Source organism: Schistocerca piceifrons, chromosome 1, assembly GCF_021461385.2.
Source record: "Schistocerca piceifrons isolate TAMUIC-IGC-003096 chromosome 1, iqSchPice1.1, whole genome shotgun sequence".
Classification (NCBI taxonomy): Eukaryota; Metazoa; Arthropoda; class Insecta; order Orthoptera; family Acrididae; genus Schistocerca; species Schistocerca piceifrons.
In genome coordinates this window covers 1,133,092,494-1,133,112,508 of record NC_060138.1, presented here as the reverse complement: position 1 = coordinate 1,133,112,508, position 20,015 = coordinate 1,133,092,494, and the positions used below count along the sequence as shown (strand labels likewise).

At 41.7% G+C, this 20,015-nt stretch overlaps 1 protein-coding gene across 1 annotated transcript in view; it reads right to left on the bottom strand.

Annotated features, from left to right (window-relative positions):
• The window catches only part of LOC124800270 (prostaglandin reductase 1-like), a 42,919-nt gene extending 23,649 nt beyond the window's left edge, over window positions 1-19,270 (bottom strand). Inside the window, exon 1 of the mRNA XM_047262982.1 lies at window positions 18,989-19,270. Within this exon, the coding sequence (XP_047118938.1) occupies window positions 18,989-19,234 (246 nt within the window). The 5' untranslated portion in view covers window positions 19,235-19,270. The remainder of the gene's footprint in view (window positions 1-18,988) is intronic.
• Between the last annotated feature and the right edge of the window lie 745 nt (window positions 19,271-20,015).

The window sequence follows — 20,015 nt, the reverse complement described above, 5'->3', positions numbered from 1 at the left end:
CGGCAGTTTCAAAGTACCGCGACGTTTCGAAAATTGTCACACTCCTCATCCTCTGGCGAAGTGATTGGTTGGTGTCATGAAAAGACGGTGTAAGGTGAACTTCAACATACGTAAAACAAGGGTAATGGGATGTAGTTGCTTAAATAAGACTATTCTGAGGGAGTTAGATTTGGAAATGAAACCTTAGAAGAAAGAGATGAGATCTGCTGTTTGGACAACAAAATAACTGATGACTGAAGTAGAGAGGATATAAAATGTAGATTGACAATAGCAAGAAAAGCATTTCTAAAAAAGAAGAACATGTTCATATGTAATATAAATTTAAGTGTTAGGAATCTTTTCTGAAGATGTTTGTGTGGAAGTGATGCGTGAAAGATGAATCAGCTCAGAAAAGACGCGAATAGAAGCTTTTGAAATATAATGCTGAGGACTGGATGGGTAGATTCTATAATTAATGAGGTGGTACTGAATCGAAATCTGGAGGAAAGAAAATGATGGTAGAACCTCACTGATGCTGCTACGGTCGCAGGTTCGAATCCTGCCTCGAGTATGGATGTGTGTGATGTACTTAGGTTAGCTAGGTTTCAGTAGTACTAAATCTAGGGGACTGATGACCTCAGATGTTAAGTCCCATAGTGCTTAGAGCTATTTGAACCATTTTGAATACAAAAATCAGTAGAGCAAGACCAGTTGACTTGTTATTCAACATTACATAAACAATATTTTAAAGAGTGTTTTCGTTTCGTTCAACCTCGTATTTATTATCTCCTGTATTCTGCATGTCTTTCTTCCGCGGCAATAACGGATGTTAAGTCTACGAAGTTCTACTGGAACTTTGTTGCAGTCATAACTCATAACTGTCTTGCATCCATTGCTCTAGTTAAACGTTTTCGTACAAAAGATGACCGTTGGCTGTATCAGTGCAATTCTGTCTGCCGGAGCGAGCAAAAGAGCAGATCGACTCGGTCTCATGTTTTCCTTTCTTGTTGTATTCAGTCTGAAGTATGGTTTGAAACAACTCTTCACTCTAGTCTTTGTTGCACAAATTCCATATGTGCATAGCTATATCAACCTAAGCCAATTTGAACCTTTTTACTACAGTCAAAACACTTGTAGACATCACCACATTGATTATTCCTTGATGCCTTGGTATGTGTCTTATCAACCAAATCCTTCGTTCAGTCTAACTGTGGCATAATTTTTCTTTCTCTCCAGTTTGATTCGGTATTTCCTCATTAGTTATTCCATCTATATATCCAGTCATCATCAATCTTCTGTGGCACCACATTTTGTAGGTAACAAATACTAATATTGGCCAGAAACTTAGGCTTCCCCATTTTTCTTAACTCAAAACAGAAAAAAACCAAAATTTACATTCCGTGTGATAAGTCTTTGTAATTTCTAACCATTATCAATACTGTCACGTCATTCCATTTCTAAATTTCCATCGTTATCGAAAAGGAGCGGCATTTGCACAACAACTGGCACAAGGACTTAAGGTTTCTTTTTGCTGTTAATTATAATCTATTGCAGATCCCTCGAACCAAAAACAGCGTCAAGTAATTGGAAGAAAGTACAAGGCACACCCGTTTACAGGGAAAATAGTAGAAGTGATCCACAAAACTACCGTCCAATATCCTAGACGTCGATTTGTAATAGAATCTTAGAACACATTCTGAGGTCAAACATACCGAAGTATCTCGAACAGAATACACTCCTCTGTGGCAAACAGATTGGATCCCGAAAACATTGATCATGTGAAACCGCTCTCACACATTTCTCGCATGACAGAATGAAGTTCAAAATGGTTCAAATGGCTCTGAGCACTATGGGACTTAACTGCTGAGGTCATCAGTCCCCTAGAACTTAGAACTACTTAAACCTAACTAACCTAAGGACATCACACACATCCATGCCCGAGGCAGGATTCGAACCTGCGACCGTAGCGGTCGCGCGGTTCCAGGCTGTAGCGCCTAGAACCGCTCGGCCACAATGGCCGGCACAGAATGAAGTGTTTGGATAAAAGCAATCAAGTTGCTGCAGTATTACTCGACTTCCGAAAAGCATTTACCTCAGTACCACATCTATGCTTGTTATCGTAATTACAATCGTGCGTGCCAGTAAACGAAATTTCTGACGAGGTTGAGGATTTCTTGGTAGGGAGGACGCAGCAAGTTATCTGGGATGAATAGACATCCACAGATGTGGAAGTAACGTCGAGTGTATCCCAGGGAAGTGTGTTGGGACCCTTGCTGTTAACGTTATACATTAATGACTTTGCGGACAATGTCAATAGTAGTCTCAGAATTTTTGCAGGTGATGCAGTCACCTATGATGAATTACAGTGTGAAAGAAGCTGTATAAATAATTAGTCGGATCTTGATAAGATTTCAAAACAGCGCAAATAATGGCATCTTGCTTCAAATGTTCAGAAATATAAAACTGTGCACTTCATAAAACGAAACAAACGTACTATCCTGTGACTACAATATCAAAGGGTCAAACTGGGAATCGGTTAGCTCATAGAAATAGCTGGGTGTACCATTTCGCAGGGACATGAAATGAACTATATCTTAGGCTCAGAATTGGGTTAAGTAGGCAACTGACTGCGGTTTATTGGTAGGATGCTAGTGAAATGCGAGCAGTCCACAAAGGAGATCGCTTATAAGTCACACGCGTGACCTATCCGAGAATATTGGTTCAAATGGCTCTGAGCACTATGGGACTTAACTTCTGAGGTCATCAGTCCCCTAGAACTTAGAACTACTTAAACCTAACTAAGGACATCACACACATCCATGCGTGAGGCAGGATTCGAACCTGCGACCGTAGCAGTCGCGCGGTTCCAGACTGTAGCGTCTAGCCGAGAATATTGCTAAGGTGTGTGGGACCTGTACCAAATATGACGAGCAGGGGATATTGAACGTGTATAGAGGTGGTCAGCACGAGTAGTTACAGATTTGAAACTTCCTGGCAGATTAAAACTGTGTGTCGGACCGAGACTCGAACTCGGGAACTTTGCCTTTCGCGGGCAAGTGCTCTACCGACTGAGCTACCCAAGCACGACTCACGCCCCATCCTCACAGCTTTAATTCCGCCAGTACCTCGTCTCCTACCTTCCAAACTTCACAGAAGTTCTCCTGCGAACCTTGCATTCTAGAAACATCCCCCAGGCAGTGGCTAAGCCATGTCTCCGCAATAGCCTTTCTTCCAGGAGTGTTAGTTCTGCAAGGTTCGCAGGAGAGCTTCTGTGAAGTTTGGAAGGTAGGAGACGAGGTACTGGTAGAATTAAAGCTGTGAGGACGGGGCGTGAGTCGTGCTTGGGTAGCTCAGTCGGCAGAGCACTTGCCCGCGAAAGGCAAAGGTTCCGAATTCGAGTCTCGGTCCGGCACAGTTTTAATCTGCCAGAAAGTTTCATATCAGCGCACACTCCGCTGTAGAGTAAAAATTTCGTTCGAGTTACAGATTTGTTTAACCCGCGGAAGAGTATCACAGAGATGCTGACGGAACTGATCTGACGAGACTCTTGAAGGAAACGTAAACTATCCTGAGAAAGCCTACTCACAAAAGTTTGAAGAACCGGTTTTAATGATTACTCTAAGAATATAGTACGAGGGCAGTTCAATAAATAATGCAACACATTTTTTTCTGAAACAGGGGTTGTTTTATTCAGCATTGAAATACACCAGGTTATGCCCCAATCTTTTAGCTACACAACACTATTTTTCAACGTAATCTCCATTCAATGCTACGGCCTTACGCCACCTTGAAATGAGGGCCTGTATGCCTGCACGGTACCATTCCACTGCTCGATGTCGGAGCCAAAGTCGTACTGTATCAATAACTTCTTCATCATCCGCGTAGTGCCTCCCACGGATTGCGTCCTTCATTGGGCCAAACATATGGAAATCCGACGGTGCGAGGTCGGGGCCGTAGTGTGCATGAGGAAGGACAGTCCACTGAAGTTTTGTGAGCTCCTCTTGGGTGCGAAGACTTGTGTGAGGTCTTGCGTTGTCATGAAGAAGGAGAAGTTCGTTCAGATTTTTGTGCCTACGAACACGCTGAAGTCGTTTCTTCAATTTCTGAAGAGTAGCACAATACACTTCAGAGTTGATCGTTTGACCATGGGGAAGGACATCGAACAGAATAACCCCTTCAGCGTCCCAGAAGACTGTAACCATGACTTTACCGGCTGAGGGTATGGCTTTAAACTTTTTCTTCGTAGGGGAGTGGGTGTGGCGCCACTCCATTGATTGCCGTTTTGTTTCAGGTTCGAAGCGATGAACCCATGTTTCATCGCCTGTAGCAATCTTTCACAAGAAATTGTCACCCTCAGCCATATGACGAGCAAGCAATTCCGCACAGATGGTTCTCCTTTGCTCTTTATGGTGTTCAGTTAGACAACGAGGGACCCAGCGGGAACAAACCTTTGAATATCCCAACTGGTGAACAATTGTGACAGCACTACCAACAGAGATGTCAAGTTGAGCACTGAGTTGTTTGATGGTGATCCGTCGATCATCTCGAACGAATGTGTTCGCACGCTCCGCCATTGCAGGAGTCACAGCTGTGCACGGCCGGCCCGCACGCGGGAGATCAGACAGCCTTGCTTGACCTTGCGGCGATGATGACACACGCTTTGCCCAACGATTCACCGTGCTTTTGTCCAGTGCCAGATCACCGTAGACATTCTGCAAGCGCCTATGAATATCTGAGATGCCCTGATTTTCCGCCAAAAGAAACTCGATCACTGCCCATTGTTTGCAACGCACATCCGTTACAGACGCCATTTTAACAGCTCCGTACAGCGCTGCCACCTGTCGGAAGTCAATGAAACTATACGAGACGAAGCGGGAATGTTTGAAAATATTCCACAAGAAATTTCCGGTTTTTTCAACCAAAATTGGCCGAGAAAAAAAATGTGTTGCATTAGTTATTGAACTGCCCTCGTACAAATCTTTACGCATCGCTCCCATGGGGTTCGTGAGGAAAAGATGAGATTAATTACAGCATGTAAACAATCATTCTTCCGCGCTCCACAAGTGAACGGAACGGGGAGAAACCCTAATAACTTGTACAATGGGACGTACCCTCTGGCGTGCGCTTCACAGTGATTTGAAAAGTATAGATGTAGCTGTAGGTGTTTCCAAAGTGACGACCACGGCGAGCGACCAATACCTGGATGGCTCCTTTGAAAACGAAACTGCGGGTTTCGTAGCCCAATTCAAGCTTGTGCTCCGTCTCTTAAAGACCTCGTCGACGGGACCTCAAACCATGATTTTGCCACCACCTCACAAGATCTGAATTCTTCATCAGAAGAAACAGTTTCGGCGTATTCGCGCCCTCGGCACCGGCTTGCTATTACAGAGAGCAGCAGCGGCACGAATCTGTGGCTTGCGTGTCGGAGGCAAGCATCACGCAGAGCAGTGCGTCACGCACGCGACGTTCAGCTGCCTGTCTGGACGAACCATCAGCTCGGTAGGCGCGTGCCACACCCTGCTGTCAGTTCTGTGCGGGCTGTGCTCTTCATACTACTTTTCCCCTTAAACTTTTGAGTCCCAGCTATACGAAAAACTGTTGTTGTTGTGGTCTCCAGTCCAGAGATGGTTTGATGCAGCCCTCCATGCTACTCTATCCTGTGCAAGATTCTTCGTCTCCGAGTCATTACTGCAACCTACATCCTTCTGAATCTGCTTAGTGTATTCATCTCTTGGTCTCCCTCTACGATTTTTACCCTCCACGCTGCCCTCCAATGCTAAATTTGTGATCCCTTGATGCCTCAAAACATGTCCTACCAACCGATCCCTTCTTCTAGTCAAGTTGTGCCACAAACTTCTCTTCTCCCCAATTCCATTCAGTACCCCCTCATTAGTTACATGATCTACCCATTTAATCTTCAGCATTCTTCTGTAGCACCACATTTCCAAAGCTTGTATTCTCTTCTTGTCCAAACGTTTTATCGTCCACGTTTCATATCCATACATGGCTACAGTCGATACAAATACTTTCAGAAAGGACTTCCTGACACTTTAATCTCTACTCGATGTTAACAAGTTTCTCTTCTTCAGAAACGCTTTCCCTGCTGTAGCCGGTCTACATTTTATGTCTTCTCTATTTCGACCGTCACCATTTTGCTTCCCAAACAGCAAAACTCATGTACTACTTTAAGTTTCTCATTTTCTAATCTAATTCCCTCAGCATCAACTGATTTAATTCGACTACATTTCATTATCCTTGTTTTGTTTTTATTGAAGTTCATCTTATATCCTCTACCAGGTCCTATGCTGTCTCTGACAGAATTACAATGTCGCCGACAAACCTCAAGTATTCATTTCTTCTCCATGGATTTTAATTCCTACTCCAAATATCTCTTTTGTTTCCTTTGTTTTAATGTAATATTAATAAAATATAATATTATAAAATATAATATTAATAAAACTATAATTTTAAAATTTTTCAGATAATTAACATTTATTATCATAGTTGTTGTTGTCTTCAGTCCACAGACTGGTTTGATGCAGCCCTCCATGCTACTCTATCCTGTGCAAGCTACTTCATCTCTCAGTACCTACTGCAACCTACATCCTTCTGAATCTGCTTAGTGTATTCATCTCTTGGTCTCCCTCTACGATTTTTACCCTCCACGCTGCCCTCCAATGCTAAATTTGTGATCCCTTGGTGCCTCAGAACATGTCCTACCAACCGGTCCCTTCTTCTAGTCAACTTGTGCCACAAACTCCTCTTCTCCCCAATTCTGTTCAATACCTCCTCATTAGTTATGTGATCTACCCATCTAATCTTCAGCATTCTTCTGTAGCACCACATTTCAAAAGCTTCTATTCTCTTCTTGTCCAAACTATTTATCGTCCACGTTTCACTTCCATACATGGCTACACTCCATAGAAATACTTTCAGAAACGACTTCCTGACACTTAAATCTATACTCGATGTTAACACATTTCTCTTCTTCTTCTTCTACATTTTATATCCTCTCTACTTCGACGATCATCAGTTATTTTGCTCCCCAAATAGCAAAACTCCTTTACTACTTTAAGTGCCTCATTTCCTAATCTAATTCCCTCAGCATCACCCGACTTAATTCGACTACATTCCATGATCCTCGTTTTGTTTTTGTTTATGTTCATCTTATATCCTCCTTTCAAGACACTGTCCATTCCGTTCAAATGCTCTTCCAATCCTTTGCTGTTTTACTATTATCATAGTAAGCAACGGATATAAGGAGAAATTGGTAAACGCTAAGCACTCATTTATTTTACAGAGATCGTTCCACCTTCGAACGACTAGGACATACAGTTTTCAATCGTCCATCATTTCATGCGATATATTTGAAATCAATTTCTCATTTTTGCTAGATACAATCGCACATCTCAAAACTTCGACGAACTCATAAAGCCTAAAACAAATTCATCATCAATACTGTAATATGTTAGTTTAGCATTATAACCAAATAACCTGTAACACTGTAGTAATGTGTAGTTTAATTATTTATTGCGTAAGGTGTAATTTACAACATTAAAAAACAAGTTTGGTGCACAATATTCTGTGCAAATGTATCTTTGGAGCTAAGTTTAGGTTACTTAAGAACTAGTGTCCTATGCGAACGCTAGTCAGTTGTTTTCTGAAGATGGCCCAACAAGCTGAAAATGAGTACAACAAAAATGCTTGACTTGTTATTGTTATTCGGCCTTAAATAAACAATAAATTTACAAAATGTTTCGCTTTTCTCAACGTCGAATTTATTATCTTCTTTATTCTGCTTGTCGTTCCTTGGCGGCAACAACGGACGTTAAGACAGTCCTGGAACTTTGCTGGAGTCATAGCTGACTTGTATCCATTGCTCTGGCTAAACTTTTACTTTTATCTGTATCTGAGATTTTAGACCCTCTCCTGCACTTGTAATTTGTGGGTATTGTTTTATCGTGACTTGATAATCACTTCATCTTTTTGCCTACTTTTAATCTACGTTCTCAATATAATTTCGGGATTCCGTTTTCATCTGACACATATTTCTGACACTTCTCCTTTCTGCGCCCATATTTCACAAGCCACAAGGTACCGACTTGATATATTAGCATCTTTGCTCTCTATAGCTCATACTCTTTGTATGTTTACATATTTGCCACTATCGTGATCCATTTATCACGACTGCTGCACGAGATTTAAGCTTAAGTGTTTCTATCACTATTTCACCAGCTTTCTAATGTGTGTGGTTTATGGAACAGCATTTTCACAGCATGTCACAGGTCTATATTATTGAGTGGCTTACAACAAGTCACGCAAGTAGCTTTGAAATTTCCATTTTCACCGTTTGTCAGTTTCATATTTACGTGTATTATGTATGACGACTGATTGCTTTCAGAATGCATGAAAATGATACTATGTATCGAAATTGCAATCGTCCAGCATTTGTTGATGAGGAGAAGGAACCAATATTTCATAAGAGGACACGCATACCTTATCAGGTCGGTTTTTTAAGTTGCCTCTTTCTGGTTTCGTTCTGTTTTTCGTAGGGAAGGAGATCGGATGCGTTCTTTTTTGAGGAGCCATACTGCGCGTTTGCCTTAAGCGGTTTAGGTAAGCCACAGAAAACTTAAATCTACATGGTCGAACGCGGGTTTAAAACCCGACCCTCTCTAGTGCGAGTCCAGTATGCTGATTACTTCGCCGCCTCATTCTGTGTATTTTGTGGAAAGTAAATATTCACGCAAGGAAATACAAGGGTGGTTTGTTAAGTCCGGTAAATTTCCATGAAAGGATGGAACATTTTTGTTGCGTCTTCGTGGTTGGCAAGCTTGATTATTCCAAGGATCCATTGTTGGCAGCCATTTGAATTTGTCAGTAAGTCGACTGCGAATGAAAATGGAGAAAACCGAGTTTCGTGCTTTTTTAAACATTTTAATTTGAAGGGTTGCATTGCTGCACAAATCAAATCAGAATTGGATGAAGCTCACGCGGATTCTGCACCATCTTTGAAGACCATTTACTTCAATATTAATGAAGTTATACGTGATTGGACAAGCACCGAAGATAAAACGCGCTCTGGCCATCCATTTGATATCGCCACAAAGGAAACCATGGGCAATCGTGAGATTGGTGAGACTGTACGCATTTCAGCTGAGCGAGTGCATATTATCCTGCACAGGGAATTGGCTATGAAAAAGCTTTTTGCATGGTGGGTGCCGCAATTGCTCACATGCAACCTATTGCACATCCCGCACAACATTTCAACACAACGTCTGGCGATGTTTAATCGCAATCCGCAAGACTTTTTGCGCTGATTTGTGGCCATTGATGAAACCTGGATCCATCATTACACTCCAGTCAAAACAGTGGACAAAGGCTGGTAAAAATGCACCAAAGAAGCCAAAGACCATTTTGTCAGTTGGTAAGGTGGTGATCACTATTTTTTTTGGGGATAATCATCTTACATTACTTGGAAAAAATCATAATCATAACTACATCCTATGATGCTTTGTTGTTGGGTCGTTTGAAACTTGTGTTGGTTGGAAAAAGATCAAGGTTGGTGCGCAAAAAAGTGCTCTTTCACCAGGATAATGCACCATCCCACACATCAGCGATAACAATAGCGAATGTGCGTGAACTAGGCTGTGAACTGGTTCCTCATCCGCCCTATTCACCAGACTTAGCCCCAGTGACTCCTTCCTGTTACCTAACTTGAAACTTTTGATGCTGGGAAGAAATTTTCATTAAATGAGGAAGTGATAGTTGCAGTCAACGATTATTTTGCCGAGTCTCACTGGAATCTATCTTTCTGATGGGATGAAAAAGCTGGAGAATCACTGGGCCAAGTGTATATCCCTCAAAAGACACTACATGGAGAATAAGGTGAGTTGCTTGTTTACTAGACTTGTTAAACCACTCTCGTATACTGCAAGGCCGATACATATGGTCAATCTCTTACCAGCAGATGAAGCCACGTATTCGGGTTGACTGGGGATCAGATGGCCAACTGCCCTACCAGATTTATTGCGGTCTCCCTAAATGGTTTAAGGTGAATTACGGGATGCTTCCTTGAAAAAGAAACGGCTGATTTTCTCCCCATCCTTCTCCCCATACGCTCTTGTTCTTCATCTCTAATGACCTCGTCGTCGACGAGACTTTAAACCGTAATCTTCCTCACGACGTGCATTTTTCCCTTAAAAAAAAAAAATCATCAGTATTCTTACCGGTTTGATGCGGTCCACCAGAACGTCTCTTTTGTCCGCCTGGTAGCTGTGCAGTCAGCGCGGCGGGTTTGTAAGCGAATGGGACCGTGTTCGATTCCCAGGCAGGTCGGAGATATTCTCCCCTCAGCGAATAGGTGGTGTGTTTTTCTTACAACTGACGTTCCAGCAGTGACATGGCTGAAAGGGCACGTCCCAAAATCCAATAAAGTGGGAAAAAACACTTTGAGAGGAGCACTTGCAACCAATGTCCTCAATTATTTTTCGGCTATACTCCAATCCTTATCTTCCGTTACAGTTTCTACCCTCTACAACTGGCTCTAGTACCATGGAAGGTGCTCCGTGAGGCCTTGACACACATCCTAACATCCGGTCCCTTCTCCCTGTCAGTGTTTTCCAAATATTCCGTTCTTCGTCGATTTTGCGGAGTCTTCTCATAGCTTATCTGCCATCCTGCTTTTCGACATTCTTCTGTAGCGCCATGTCTCAAACGCTTCAATTCTCTTCCATTCCGGTTTCCCCACTGTCCACGATTCACTACCATGGTCCAAAAGTACATTCTCGTAAATTTCTTCCTCGAGTTAATGCCTGTGTTTGATTCTAGTTGACTTCTTTTGGCCAAGAATGCTCTCTTTGCCTGTGATAATATCCCTTTCAAGTCTCCTTGCGTTATGTCAGATGTAATTTTGCTTCCAAGCTACCAGAATTCCTTCATTCCGAGGACTTCGCAGTCCCGAATTCTGATGTTACGTTTATCGCTAATCTCATTTCTGCTTCTCTGCATTACTTTCGCCTTTATTCAGTTTACTCTCAGCCCACATTCTATACTTATCAGACTATTAATTTCTTTCAACGGGTCCGGTAATGAGAATAGCAAATTCAGCAGCGAATCTAATCACTGATATCCTTTCACTTTGTATTTTAATCCCGCTATTGAATCTTTCTTTTATTTCCGTCATTGCTTATTCGCGGTATAGATTTCAACAATTAGGGTGAAAAATTGCATCCCTGCTTTACAACCTTTGTAATCAGAGAAATTCTTTCTTGTCTTCTGTTCTTATTGTTCTTAAATATTGTAATTACCCGTCTTTCCCTTTAGCTTACTCATATTTTTCTGAGAATATCAAAAAACATGCACCATTCTATATTGTCGACCGCTTCTCTAGGTCGAGAAACCGTATAGCCCTATCCACACGCAACGATCTGTCTGCGCAGACATCGGCGCAGATGTCTGTACATGCAAAAAAAAAAGATCGCTGCAAATGTGGTGTGTTCACACGACATAAACCCCAATCTACTACTCGCCCGCCATCTGTCGGTGTAGAAAAGAAATATCAGTGGCAAGCGACTACGCTCCCTGTGAACGTCAAAAATTTAATTCAGTTATTTTGAAATATAGAAATGGAGGACGTTCTGTTGTGGTCTGTGTTCGCAACTTGTGTTGCAAAAAACATTCAGACCAACCACAGGAAACAGAGAAAGCGGTCAAAATGGTGTAGACAGTGGCTGCTAAAGCGAAAGCAGTTTTCTCACGTAAATTTACTGCGAGAGTTGCAGGGCGAACCTAACGACTGGCGAAATTATTTGCGGATGGATGTCGAAATTTATAATTATCTCTTAAAACTTGTAACCCCTCATATTATGAGAAAAAATACTTGTATAGAGAAGGGCAATTTCTCCTCATGAACGGCTGGCGGTAACATGAAGATTCCTAGCAACAGGAAGGAGCTACAAGGATTTGGAATTTTCAACTGCAATATCGAAACAAGAATTGAGTGAAATAATACCCACAATTTTTCAATTAGAGCATTGTATGCTGCAGTCTTTTTGTCTCGGTCACTATATTCTTTACTTTAATCTTCCACAAATATGGGTGGTTTCTATATATTTCAATGAATTCACTCACAAAGTCTCGAGAACACTGACGAGTATCAGCCATTTTAATGCCCTGTGCGCACAAATACAAACACTAGAATGAGCAAACAGCTGTTTCGCGCCAGATTTGCGGCGATCTCCTGTCCACACGCTCCAACGTGTCTGCGCAGATGTGGTTTGAGCCCACAGATTTGAGACGTTTCGCTCAAACCTCCAGGTTTGCACACACCTCAGGTTGGTGCAAATCTTCTGTCCACACGCAACGATCTGTCTGCGCACATGTGATGTGCGCAGACAGATCGTAGCGTGTGGACGCGCCTTATGAAAGAGACCTGATTTTCTTTTGTCTTTGTTCCATTATCATGTGCAGCGTCTGAGCTGCCTTTGCCTTTCTTAAACCCATGTTGTTGTTGTTGTGGTCTTCAGTCCTGAGACTGGTTTGATGCAGCTCTCCATGCTACTCTATCCTGTGCAAGCTTTTTCATCTCCCAGTACCTACTGCAACCTACATCCTTCTGAATCTGCTTAGTGTATTCGTCTCTTGGTCTCCCTCTACGATTTTTACCCTCCACGCTGCCCTCCAATACTAAATTGGTGATCCCTTGATGCCTCAGAACATGTCCTACCAACCGATCCCTTCTTCTGGTCAGGTTGTGCCACAAACTTCTCTTCTCCCCAATCCTATTCAATACTTCCTCATTAGTTATGTGATCTACCCATCTAATCTTCAGCATTCTTCTGTAGCACCACATTTCGAAAGCTTCTATTCTCTTCTTGTCCAAACTATTTATCGTCCATGTTTCACTTCCATACATGGCTACACTCCATACGAATACTTTCAGAAATGACTTCCTGACACTTAAATCAATACTGGATGTTAACAAATTTCTCTTCTTCAGAAACGCTTTCCTTGCCATTGCCAGCCTACATTTTATATCCTCTCTACTTCGACCATCATCAGTTATTTTGCTCCCCAAATAGCAAAACTCCTTTACTACTTTAAGTGCCTCATTTCCTAATCTAATTCCCTCAACATCACCCGACTTAATTAGACTACATTCCATTATCCTTGTTTTGCTTTTGTTGATGTTCATCTTATATCCTCCTTTCAAGACACTGTCCATTCCATTCAACTGCTCTTGCAAGTCCTTTGCTGTCTCTGACAGAATTACAATGTCATCGGCGAACCTCAAAGTTTTTATTTCTTCTCCATGAATTTTAATACCTACTCCGAATTTTTCTTTTGTTTCCTTTACTGCTTGCTCAATATACAGATTGAACAACATCGGAGAGAGGCTACAACCCTGTCTTACTCCCTTCCCAACCACTGCTTCCCTTTCATGTCCCTCGACTCTTATAACTGCCATCTGGTTTCTGTACAAATTGTAAATAGCCTTTCGCTCCCTGTATTTTACCCCTGCCACCTTTAGAATTTGAAAGAGAGTATTCCAGTCAACATTGTCAAAAGCTTTCTCTAAGTCTACAAATGCTAGAAACGTAGGTTTGCCTTTCCTTAATCTTTCTTCTAAGATAAGTCGTAAGGTCAGTATTGCCTCACGTGATCCAGTGTTTCTACGGAATCCAAACTGATCTTCCCCGAGGTTGGCTTCTACTAGGTTTTCCATTCGTCTGTAAAGAATTCGTGTTAGTATTTTGCAGCTGTGACTTATTAAGCTGATAGTTCGGTAATTTTCACATCTGTCAACACCTGCTTTCTTTGGGATTGGAATTATTATATTCTTCTTGAAGTCTGAGGGTATTTCGCCTGTTTCATACATCTTGCTCACCAGATGGTAGAGTTTTGTCAGGACTGGCTCTCCCACGGCCGTCAGTAGTTCCAATGGAATATTGTCTACTCCGGGGGCCTTGTTTCGACTCAGGTCTTTCAGTGCTCTGTCAAACTCTTCACGCAGTATCATATCTCCCATTTCATCTTCATCTACATCCTCTTCCATTTCTATAATATTGTCCTCAAGTACATCGCCCTTGTATAGACCCTCTATATACTCCTTCCATCTTTCTGCTTTCCCTTCTTTGCTTAGAACTGGGTTTCCATCTGAGCTCTTGATATTCATACTAGTCGTTCTCTTATTTCCAAAGGTCTCTTTAATTTTCCTGTAGGCGGTATCTATCTTACCCCTAGTGAGATAGGCCTCTACATCCTTACATTTGTCCTCTAGCCATCCCTGCTTAGCCATTTTGCACTTCCTGTCGATCTCATTTTTGAGACGTTTGTATTCCTTTTTGCCTGTTTCACTTACTGCATTTTTATATTTTCTCCTTTCATCAATTAAATTCAATATTTCTTCTGTTACCCAAGGATTTCTACTAGCCCTCATCTTTTTACCTACTTGATCCTCAGCTGCCTTCACTACTTCATCCCTCAAAGCTACCCATTCTTCTTCTACTGTATTTATTTCCCCCATTCCTGTCAATTGCTCCCTTATGCTCTCCCTGAATCTCTGTACAACCTCTGGTTCTTTTAGTTTATCCAGGTCCCATCTCCTTAAATTCCCACCTTTTTGCAGTTTCTTCAGTTTTAATCTACAGGTCATAACCAATAGATTGTGGTCAGAGTCCACATCTGCCCCTGGAAATGTCTTACAATTTAAAACCTGGTTCCTAAATCTCTGTCTTACCATTATATAATCTATCTGAAACCTTTTAGTATCTCCAGGGTTCTTCCATGTATACAACCTTCTTTCATGATTCTTAAACCAAGTGTTAGTTATGATTATGTTGTGCTCTGTGCAAAATTCGACCAGGCGGCTTCCTCTTTCATTTCTGTCCCCCAATCCATATTCACCTACTATGTTTCCTTCTCTCCCTTTTCCTACACTCTAATTCCAGTCACCCATGACTATTAAATTTTCGTCTCCCTTCACAATCTGAATAATTTCTTTTGTTTCATCATACATTTCTTCAATTTCTTCGTCATCTGCAGAGCTAGTTGGCATATAAACTTGTACTACTGTAGTAGGCGTGGGCTTCGTATCTATCTTGGCCACAATAATGCGTTCACTATGCTGTTTGTAGTAGCTTACCCGCATTCCTATTTTCCTATTCATTATTAAACCTACTCCTGCATTACCCCTATTTGATTTTGTGTTTATAACCCTGTAGTCACCTGACCAGAAGTCTTGTTCCTCCTGCCACCGAACTTCACTAATTCCCACTATATCTAACTTCAACCTATCCATTTCCCTTTTTAAATTTTCTAACCTACCTGCCCGATTAAGGGATCTGACATTCCACGCTCCGATCCGTAGAATGCCAGTTTTCTTTCTCCTGATAACATCCTCTTGAGTAGTCCCCGCCCGGAGATCCGAATGGGGGACTATTTTACCTCCGGAATATTTTACCCAAGAGGACGCCATCATCATGTAATCATACAGTAAAGCTGCATAATGATCTTATTTTATATTTCGGTTAGCGTTATTTAACTGTTTTCTGTTAGTTGATTTTTTTACGTTTTATACTTTGTTCTTGTTTATGCGGCACAAATTAAGAGGAAAAGCTTGACCACATTACCATCTCAACATACTTAGTACCATCACAGTTAACAAAGAATTTGTGGTTTATTCTCCGACTCTGGAAGTTCGTGGTACAGATCTGTGCGGGAAAACGTAGCGACATTACCTGGCGAACGCGACTCTCTAGAAGCGGAACGTTGTCCAGTGCGCTTGGACATATGTGCAAAACTACTTTCTTACTTATAACAACATTGTATTGATCTCAAAACATGGCCCTCCGTTATTGAGATGTTTGCACTGCAAATTACAGGGAGTTAAACAGTCACGTAGAGAGCCAATAATCGGTCTGCATAGCTGGCAAATCACGTCAAAGACGTGCTGACGAGAAGATGGGTATCGTAGATCCACAGCAGTTGTGTTGTTAGAACATGGGAAACAAATCTTGATTTCCAGTGACAGCTGCGTTCATTACAGGTTGCATTTGCGGTTTGCAATTAGGTCGGCGAAGCTTTCAGCGCTGTTCTCTGTGTAGCCGCAGAGAGGGTCTGAAACAGACGCTGCAATTCTGCGGTTTAATCACGCCACCGCCTCTGCGCGCCATCTGTGCATGAAAGCTGCTACTACTCGCGAGTAGCGATAACCAGGCTGACGCAGCAAAACAAACAGGGCGCGACAACTAGAAACCTCGCCGTCACTACACGTCCTGTAACTGCGTCTCCAAGCCAGATAATTAACCAGAAGCTCGCTCTTCCTGCCTCCCATGTACTACGAATGTGAAGCACAGCCCTTTCAGCAATCTAACAGGGTTCAAGCTGGCCGAGAACAAATTATTTCACTGAGCAATACGGGAGTTTTTCTGTAGACACGGATTATTCTGAAGTACTGAAGTGTACAATGATTAAGTTATAGATTGTTTGGCCTTGAAATTCAGAATAAAACTTACACCTACTTCGTATCACAATACACATGTTCGTGCTTCATCTGTAGACGACTAGCTATTAGTACTTGCACAGAATGCTTGTGGTATTGCGATCATTACACAAGTCGTAGGCGACAACATCGATAGCGCATAGTGCAGCAGTTACATACGGTCATAGTGACTATCACATAAAGCATCACATGATAGCACGAAGTTGTATGAACTATATAATAATGTAAGCGAAGTTTTTGATCGATGATATACCGTTACGGTATTTATTTAACTGACAAATGATAACATGTTTTCAAGATAGCCAGTCTTCTAAAGATGACAGATAATTCGTCACTCCGACCTTTGTCGGAAACTTTCCGCGCTATCTCATCTCGGCACACACAAACGTGCCGACAAATTCCTGAACATGTTTTTCACGTCTGTATCAATTGTCGGAGAGTTTTCAATTTCCTTTAAGAATTTACTGCGGAGAAACGTAGTTTACAGCCACTAATTATTGAAGGGACCGTTTTCTATATTTTGTCAGGAAGAAGTACGAACAAAAGTGTTTTTGAACACTGACATTGTGAAACCATTTGGTATTATCGCCAGTGTATCAGTTTTTACGGCATCACAACATTATTCTCCAAGTAAACAAAGAGCTACAGAAGACAGACAATAACTTCTTTTGTAAAAATGGTTGTTTCCAATTATAATCTACTAACGACATTTAGCGGAACCGGTTTTCCTGGTGTTACAAATGTAGACTCCATAAACATTATATACTTCTGTGTCATCGTAAAATTCAGCCAACACATTAGTAATCATTTTAAAAATCAAACCCACCCGCACATCTTAGGGTCTTTTTCCACTGTATCTAACTTTGCTAGATCAGGATTTCCTCTCCCTCCGAATGCTTTTCCTCTAATTCAGTGGGATGAATATTGTTCCATTCTACTACCACTATTTCCAAAGTTTTCAACCACAAATCCCTGAAAGACAACGGTGTCTAATTTCAAACGATCTTGCTCCACTATACCCCCTCGGTCTAAACCTCCACACAACTTCCCCCACTCAAACCTTCCCTCACACAATGCTTCAAATACCATGTTCGTCATTTCTACAATTACCACACAACAATCCCCTCCTTGGCTTCATTACTGAAATGATAAATTTTTATACTCATATTTTGGAAAGTCATGTAAGCCTTGTTAAAGCAAGTTTTAACTATTTCTCTTCCTTTAAATATAAAATAGATAAAAGTAAAGAATATGCACATAATTATCGAAACACATGCCACTGTCACTACAGTCTGAATCCTCCCTTAATGTTGCACTGTGCAAAATATTTGAAAGTAACGTGAAATTTTGCAATAGAGTGATTGCAGTTAGTGTGGATGAAATAACTGAAGTTATTCATAAAAAATTCAACTGGGGTAAGACGTTTGAAGGCCGATGGTGAGTTGACAGATGTGAAACGTATACTTCTGTCAACCACGTCTGTTGACGTCAGGCAGTGTAAGGCATTCTGACACTGGCAGCCACACAATGCAGATTTTTTTAAAAAAAAAAAACTTTATTGTTATGGATTTAGAGGCTGAGAACTCTCTTTGATCAGATTATACTTCAGTGATAGAAAACGAATAGTATACATCAACAATAGGAGTTAAGTGTTCTGGCTGTCAGAGAGTATGCCACAAGTTTCTGTGTTTGGATTATTCACAATGTATGCCAGTTACTTGCCTAGAATTATGTTGTGTAACTCCACACTATATGGAAGTAGAGGGCGCTACATTTGTTACAGAGTAAAGAATTCTTTGTTGTGAAAAAATTGCCAAAAATGCAATCAGGAGCATCTGTGGGGTCAAAAGTAAAAACTGTATTAAAAAAAGTGTAAAGGGCTACTGGTTGTACTTCTGTAATTTAAATTGTATGATGCATGTAAAGGAAAACCTGTAGAACCATAAACTTCGACAGCCTGTTCATTAACAAAAGCAGTAAATTGTATTTACAACTAACATGTTGCCGGAAAAGGAATATGGTGCGACACGTAATTCATTCAGAAACATCACATAAAATTAGATTACACAAAAGGCATTCCACCCGAGTCAATAGAAGAATTTAAGATGTGTCCCAAAGATGATCTTGAATACTAATATTGATTAATTTATGTACCATGTGAATATGTAATGTTTCTTTTTCGAACAAATTGTATTGTGATAATAACGGCCTATCGTGTGTCACATAACGTATGCAGCGTGTTAACGATAACAAACTATTAGGGCTGGAGGAAAACGGAAAAGAAATTTAATGTACTTTAACTTTGTACAGAGATACGTTTTCGCTAGACTACGGTTTTCGAGTTATTCAAGGCGTGCGTGTAAAGAAAATGTCATTGCATTAATGTGTTTAAAGGTGGGTAATAAATAATAATAAATCTGAACTGTTAGCGGAATGTTTTTCTAGCCACATAGTAGTTCTTGTAAGTGTGAGACCTGGAATGAAGTATGAGACTCGTTTACGTACTTGCGACCCGATCATGGGCTGGCCGACTTTGTGGCGGTGCGTGTAAGCCCGCTGGTAGGGGTCGACGCTGAGGTAAGCGGCCTCGCACAGAATCTGGCCATCTTTGAGTGGCGGCAACGCCTCCTCCTCCAGCCGGAAGTCGTCCGGCTTGGGGTCTCCCTGGAAGTGGCGCGCTATGACGATCTTGCGCGCCGTGGCGGCAGACGCCGCGCTCAACTGTCTCACAGCCGTCCTCACGCCCTGCATGGCCGACTCTCACTGGTGTGGCTGCCAGCGGCGAGCGTCTGGCGAAGATAGCGCTGCGGTCAGTGCGCCGGCATCTGTCTGGGCGGCATATCTGCGTGGCGCGCTCTTTGGACCCGTGCGTCGGCAAATGCTGTTCCCGCCCATATTACGAGTCACTTGCGTTGGCAAATAACAATCGATCGAGCGCTGTTTCGCTGTCTGTGTCTCGCTAGACACTCAAAAGCTTATTTTTTCGCGCAGTTCGGCAGTACATGGAGCGGCACACACTACAGCAATGACGCTGCGAACTCGCCGCGTTAATGCGGCCAGGCAACTGTACTCGCCAGCCACTGCTGACCGCATCGCAGTGGGTAGCATTCATCTCACGCTAGGTGAGGAGAATCGTACGTCATAGTGAGGTAACACTACGTCATCGTGACGTAAATAACCTAAATCGACTACATGAGTGCGTAAATCGGTCTTTGCGTTTGTACCGATAACGTCAAAGCTAAATGTAAATACATGTTTACAACGAAGCGATAGGAGTTATCTGTTACGCTCATCCCAGTTGAATTAATTATTAAGCTGTAATCCCAACAATTTGGGATGGTATTATGTGTTTCAGGAACATAATGAATGTCTGAACGAAGGAACCATAACGAAAGTAAAAAAAAAGCTTTTAGTCAATATTTTTTAAGAAATCCGATGAATCGTGCATAAATCGTGTGGATAGAAACGTGAAATAATTAATTATTAAGCTGCAATCCAAAGAATGTGGGATATTACTGTATGTGTCATGTAC